The 6,826-nt window shown below is 36.9% G+C and overlaps 1 protein-coding gene and 1 long non-coding RNA gene across 5 annotated transcripts in view; one reads left to right on the forward strand and one right to left on the reverse strand.

Moving 5' to 3' along the window:
* Positions 1-6,826, reverse strand: part of LOC112153695 — a 19,971-nt gene that overhangs the window by 12,600 nt on the left and 545 nt on the right. The window lies entirely within an intron of this gene.
* The window catches only part of epyc (epiphycan), a 20,978-nt gene that overhangs the window by 7,453 nt on the left and 6,699 nt on the right, over positions 1-6,826 (forward strand). Inside the window, exons 3-5 of the mRNA XM_024283887.2 lie at positions 4,473-4,626; positions 4,909-5,373; positions 5,611-5,817. Of these exons, the coding sequence (XP_024139655.1) occupies positions 4,473-4,626; positions 4,909-5,373; positions 5,611-5,817 (826 nt within the window). The remainder of the gene's footprint in view (positions 1-4,472; positions 4,627-4,908; positions 5,374-5,610; positions 5,818-6,826) is intronic.

Genomic DNA, 6,826 nt, shown 5'->3' on the forward strand with positions numbered 1-6,826 from the left:
AAGTTTTACAAGTGCATAAAATTCAAAAGCCACAAAATAGATGAATCTGTGTGTGAGTCTGGTGGTCTTATTACTTTGAATCAAAAACTAACTTCAGTTTTGATTAAAACTAAAGTATGGCAATTCCAAAAAAGTTATTTTCCACTTTTTGTTATTGGTTCAGGAAATTTTAATAAATGTTTTTCAAAAGACTTTTAATTGAAGTTTATACAAGTTAGTGATGTGGCATTCCTGCAGGGGATTATTAAGTCGGGCTTTTTACCAAATTTCATGAAACCGATCGAGGAAATTACATCAAGCGTGGTCAATGTGACAGCAGGCAAAATATCTGCAGTCTTTTCACTTGGCTGCCTTTGAGTCAGCAGCTTAAGTTGAACCTGATGTGGGCTCATTTCACGCTCTTATGTAAAAGCTGACCACCGATCCAGTGCAGATACAGCTTATGTTCAAGTCCAGAATCTTTTCTTTGCTGCTTGATGTGGTACAGTTGTTCTAACACATGTGACTGGCTTTGATTATTTTTAACAAGGAGGTACGAGTCTGTTTCCCTCCTCTTTTTCCTGGCTCTCAACCGGAATATTTCCCTCTAACAAACAAATCTTTCATTAAATCTGCAATTATGAGAACTTTCCTCTTGTTTTTTATACATTTTATTGACGTTAATAATCTTGTTCAGAAGTTGGAAGACTTGATTTTTTTCTTTTTTGCAGACACAAAATGGCAAATGAAGCGACTAAAAACTTTGTGCCTCTGGAATGCTGACTCTGTAGTTTTCAAATCCAGGTTTAGTTTGGCATTTCTCCGCTTTCTCTTTAGGGCTTCTGTCTTTTGAGAGGAACAAGACTCTTCTGTACTGTTATTCAAGCAAATCATCTTCAGTCTGCTGGATTCAAGTGCTTCAATCCCTGTCTTTTAGTTCGTTGAGGGATTTTTTTTTTTAGGTTGGAAATTTAGAGGAAATGGTTTAAATCTCCTGTTTGGATCAAATCAGTGTGGTTGAGGCTGGAATAGTTGGAGAGATTCTTGAGTTAATTTGTGTTTATAATTCTCGATTGTTGGGAGTTTTTGTTCTGTCAGGTTTGGAGGTTCTTTGAGAGGGAAAAAATGATCCAAAATGTTTAGTTTGTTTCCCATATAAGAAACGACAATCAATCCGATGTTTTTGTGGTGTGTCAGTGCACTCTGCTACTAGAAAGCTTTTTACCTATCAAGTGTTAACCCCACAAGGCCTCCAGACACAATGTTGACCCCTTTGAGCCTTAAATTTGCAAGGTGGAGTCTCTATGTTTTGGACTTTTGAGCTTAAACCACATCTTGTTCTAAAATGCAATTCTGAAAATGCAAATGTCTCATTTTTATCATACCAAAAGGTAAAACAGACTCTGCTCCCAATCATATTTTGATCAATTTTCAAAGTGTTCCAAGTAGCCTTCTAGTTATAATTGTCATTTTTTGCCAAAATGGGGACAAAATGTTCAACACCAATTTTTTTTGGACATGGTTTGTTAGATTAAATTAGATAAAATTGAGCAGTTGTCACATTTCTTCAAATCCTTCTATTTGCTCTTATAAGATATTCAAACACTGATTTGCTGGTGAACATTCCCCCTATCCTTTAGATGGTCTCATAATGAAAATATTCAGTTTACCTGTCATATAGGTCGTGTTACACATAAACCACATTTGTTAATGCATAAAACAACTTTTTTTACTTATAAAAAACGATAAATAACAGCTCTCAATTATATATTTTTTAACTCAGAAGCAATAAAAAAAATCCTGTTTACTCCCTTTGTTGTCCCCATTTGGAGTAAACCATGCAGAAAAACATGGTTCTTCACACCAACAGTGAAGCGAGTACATAGAACTTGATGCTGATTGAATGTTTGTGTTTCTACAACTCAAGAATAATTGAATAATTCCAGTTTAAAATGTCAAACTGGAGTTGTTGTGAGCGGTAGGAAGTCAAAAGCAGCATCCTAACATGCTGTTCAAATGTGGCAACAAATATGCAGATTTGAATGAAAGCCCTGCTTCTTTTGATGAATGTCTCATTTCACCGGTTTGACAGTCACTGTGATGTTTTGGTGCAGTCTTTCATTTGATGAATGCATATGGTGAGTGATTTACAGTAGAGCAGGCTTTTACAGCACATCTCCCATGCTGTTTCCAGATGTTTGATTCCCTTCGATGCTTTTGCTCTTCACCTTTTCTTCCCCCCCCTGTAGGTATTTGTTTGCTTTTGAGTAAGCGGAGGGGGAAATGAAGGCGAGAACTGTCTACAAACTCTTCAAAGACTTTCCTTGTTTCCAAAATGTCTCACGTTTTAGAAAGTGACATACAGTGCAGGGTTTTTTTTTATTCTCCATTTATTGAGTTACAATTTCCACATTTTCTGGACATTTTCATGCAATCCCCGATATATTAAACTACAAATGCGCAGATATAGATCTTTGCAGCTACCATGTGTGTCTTGGTTCCACAAGGACCATTCCCTCCTCAGAGGGCCGAGTCATCCACACTGTCAGGTATTACCTGTGCTGGGGAGTGGGAGCGTGATGCCCCCCTCTGTAGGATGACAGAACTGCAGGTTCCATCAGGGGAAAGCATCAGAGTGAACAGGGAAATGACATGCACTGAAATCTGTCTTTAAATAAGACATTTCTGCTTTTTCAGGGGAATTTTATAGCATATTTACCAACTTAAATAAGAATATATATTTTTTTTTATTAACAAAATGGCTTTTGGTAGTTTATAGACCTAGAAAAGAAGGCTTTGATTTCTAGTTTTTGACTCTGAAATGCAGACCTTTTTTGTCTCCACATTTGTTGTGCTATAATTCCTAATCAAAAACCCTGCTGATATAAAATTACGTTTTTAAATCATTCTGGTTAAGTATAAAATAACATTTCTGTCTTTATTAAATTTAATAAAAAATACCTTCTTTTAGTTTTCTGAGAATATGGATATCTTCAAAATAAATTAATTATATTTAAAACAAGAGTGTATTTTTTTTAAACTGCTAAGACTTCAGTTAATGAAACTTTGCTGCTATCTACTGGTGAACATTGTAAAAGTCCTCAATTTCAGTTCCAACTTTTTGCTAAAGTAAATTAAGTTATTTTTCAATATAATTTTTTTGGTACAACGAATATGACATTTGTTTTTTTAATATCTTTTCACACATAATTATTATCATAAAAATAATTTTAGAGTCTCTATGAACTCTAGACTGGCTAAATCATAGAGCTTGTATTTTGAAGTCCCACTCTGATCATCTTTTGAACTATTTTAAGTGTTTCCATTAGTCTTTTAATTATAATTATGGTGTTTTTAGCCAGAATCAAAAAATCTGCATCGTCTTCTAGGACATAGTTTCTGGAGAGGGGCAGAAGTTCATCAGAAATTTCTCTCTAATATCGGCTGTCACTCAGAAATGTAATTTTTATTTATAAATGCTCTCTATTATGAGGAAATTTTCAAAATAAACTGTTATTGACACCAAAAACATTATTTTTATTGGAGTAGGTTTTTAAATAACTTCCTGATTTTTTTAAAGTGACAAATTAATGTATTTATTTATTTATAGTATGATTATTCTTTGGCTTTTGATTCAATTTACATTTCCTGGCAGTTTCTGTTTTGTTTTGGTTACTAGACTAATACATATGTGAAAAAATCATAATGGTATTTATGTTTTGACACCAAAACAAGCAAGCAAAATATAAACTTAATATTTAATAGTTTTATTGTGCCATGTCAAACGAGTAATATATCTAATTATGATTATTTACTAGTGTTTGTGGATATATGCGTGTTTACAGTGAGTTTTATGACTAATTATCCTAAGTGATATAGTATAGATATACATTTCTGTTTTTTGTCTTATTTTAGGTTCTTTTTGCTTTGATTGCTTTAAATAAAACACAAGTCAAAATCTAAAAAGGCATCATTACATTTATTTTATTTACTTATTTTTGAAAAAGGATTATACCATGTACTGTTTGTCCAACATTTTTGGTGTTTTCCTGAAAGTTCTGAATTTTTTTCTTCTTTACTCAATTTTAATTCTTAAAGTTCAGATACATTTTGACGCACAGTTCTGCTGCTTAATAAATACATTTGCTAATCAAAGTAATGTGATTTACTTTTTTTTTTATTTAATTGAATTACGAATGTCTTTAACCCTTTAACACCTGACACGTCGCTAGTGACGCTACCACAAAATCGGCGTGAGCCGCTTTTCTCCTTCAGAATCTGCTGGAATTACGTTGGTCTTGTTATGGATTGAAAAGTTACAGTATGTTTAAGAACATAAACACTAGAGATTCAGTGTTAAAAGGTTAAAGCATTCCTTGTCAATCTTTAGTATAAATTATTCCACTTTTTGATCGTTTCAAAGCCAAATGTGGTTAAAAATATCAGTTTTGTTTACAGATTTCTCTGACTTACTGCTGCTGTCTTCTTCTCAGATAGAGACTGAAACAACGACTCCACCTGACTACACATTCCCAGAAGAAGAGAAGCCTGAAGAAGAGGAGGAGGAAGAGCTGGTCCTAAAACCTCAAGCCATCCCTCAGGGTTCAGGGGGATCCGGTGTTCTGATGGGTCCAGAAACCCACAAAGGTCTGAAAAATATGCCAACTTGGATCAAGGAGGTTGTTATGAGTGTCTGTGGAGCCATTTTGAGAGTTTTTGAAATTTTGGAGGCAAATTTAACAAAAAATCTGTTGTCAAACCCCATCGTCATATTTTCCAAATGCATGTTTTCCATTTAACTAGCAGTCGATGGTTAAATGTGTCGAGTGTTTTTGTCATCTTTTTAACCAAATCATCATTGTGATCTCCAGACCTCATCAATGATGTGGCCTATCTGTGTGTTTAATACCTAATCTTGTCTCTAACAAGAGGTGGAGCTGCGTCGGGAGTCTGTTGAGATTCTTCATGTCTCCGGGGATTTTGGGGGCTCTGGGTCTGGGTCTGGAACCTCGGGAGCTTCTGGGGCCTCTGGGTCGGGAGAATCAGGAGATTTGCCGATCTCTGGAGATATTATTCTGACTTCTGGAGCCTCAGAGAGGTTATTCAGCTCTGAGGGATCTGGAGAGTCCCTGCTTACGGAAGAACCAGAGATGATATCTGGGGATGTCTCGGGATCAGGATTTGAAACTTATCCCTCTGGAGATTCTGGAGACTTTACCTCTGGAGGTTCTGGAACTGTCATTGAAATCCCCGTTGGTTCAGGGGAATCCGGGGAATCTGGGGACCTGTCTGGGGTCTCCTCAGACCCATCGATCTCAGGGGCCTCTGGAAGCTCTGGGGTTTCTGGAGACCCAGCTGAGTCCGGGGACCTTGGGATAACTTTGATATCTGGAGGTTAGTACTCTTATTTTGACAAAAATTGTCAAGTGTTTCCATTATTAATAACTCATCTTCTATCCATTATTGATTTTATTCCATTTAACTGCTTTCCTTTTAAATGTAGTTAAATGTTGATCCTAATTATTTGTTGTTTGTATTTTGACCTTCATCTCTTTCTAACTCCCCATCTCATCTACACTTTACTGATCACTCCTTCTAAACGTCACCTCCCCAACCATTGGCTCCAACAAGAGGAGGAGCCGCTTGTCACTCCCAAACATGACCCTCAAGAGGCAATCGTTGCTTCTGGGGAAATCTCTGGAGCTTCTGGAACCTCAGAGCCCTCAGGGGACGCTTCATCTGCAGACACGGAGATCTCTGGAACCTCCGGGGTTCCTGATGTCTCTGCCTCTGGAGACACTGACGACACCGTAACTGTAATCGTTAAAACCAAGGAAGGTCAGTCTTAAATCTAGATTGGCAGGTCAAAAAATAACCCAAATGCTACGGGCAAAGGCTTGGAAAAAGGGGTATAAAAATAAACGTCATGAAGCCAGCATCGTTTGCTCTGTTCGTCCACTCTGATCACTCTCAGCTTCTAAATTCAAACCGAAATCAGCTCAGAAAAAATGAAGTGAACAAGGACTCCTAAGTCTTCAGCTACGTATACACCGGGGAAAAAGCGCTGAACGTGGGTTTTTGAACAAGCTTTTATCGTATGGTGCCAGAGGTTTGCTGCTACCTGATACTAGTGCATGTAGTCACAGTTGGAAGAAGCTTAGGGTGAGCAAATCTTGTTCCAGGATTTCTTTTACACAGCTCTATTACAATATTGATTTTCAACCGGTTAGCTTGCTTTGAAAAGGACACCATCACGACCAAAAACTCAGTCCTTGATTGGTCAAAGTTCAATTGCTTTAACTTTGTTTGTCTGTAGAGCCACAAAATGGACTTAAAAACGTGTAAATCATTTTTCATTGAAAGCAGTTGCTTGAGCGCGTGTTTTAGATCCCAGTGTGAGGCTACGTTCACACTAGGCATGTGTTACGCATTCAAGAACGGGCTGTAGGCTGTTTTATGAACACGCATTCAGCCAGTGGTGTTCACACCAGACACACAAGGAGTGGCAGGGAGGGGCTTCTTCTTTTATTGTTTACTAGCTTATGTCTGCCAACTACAATTGGAAAAATTCGATACTTAATGTTAAAGTGGTGGACATCTTGCAAATCTTAGTTCAAGGCTTTTTCTTTTACAGTTCTATTCCAATATTAAAAACCTGGTGTCGTATAATTCCAGCCAGACAGAAAACATAATCATTAATTTATTTTCCATGATCAATTTTCAAATGGTTGGCACTCCGTGTTTTGAAAAGGGCGTCATCCATATGTAACTGAAATGAGATGTGATCCAGTAAATAAAGATTGCGTGTTGATTCAGTTGCCTGATTGGCAGAGAAACCACGCCCCAT

Source organism: Oryzias melastigma, linkage group LG23 (genome assembly GCF_002922805.2).
Source record: "Oryzias melastigma strain HK-1 linkage group LG23, ASM292280v2, whole genome shotgun sequence".
Lineage (NCBI taxonomy): Eukaryota > Metazoa > Chordata > Actinopteri > Beloniformes > Adrianichthyidae > Oryzias > Oryzias melastigma.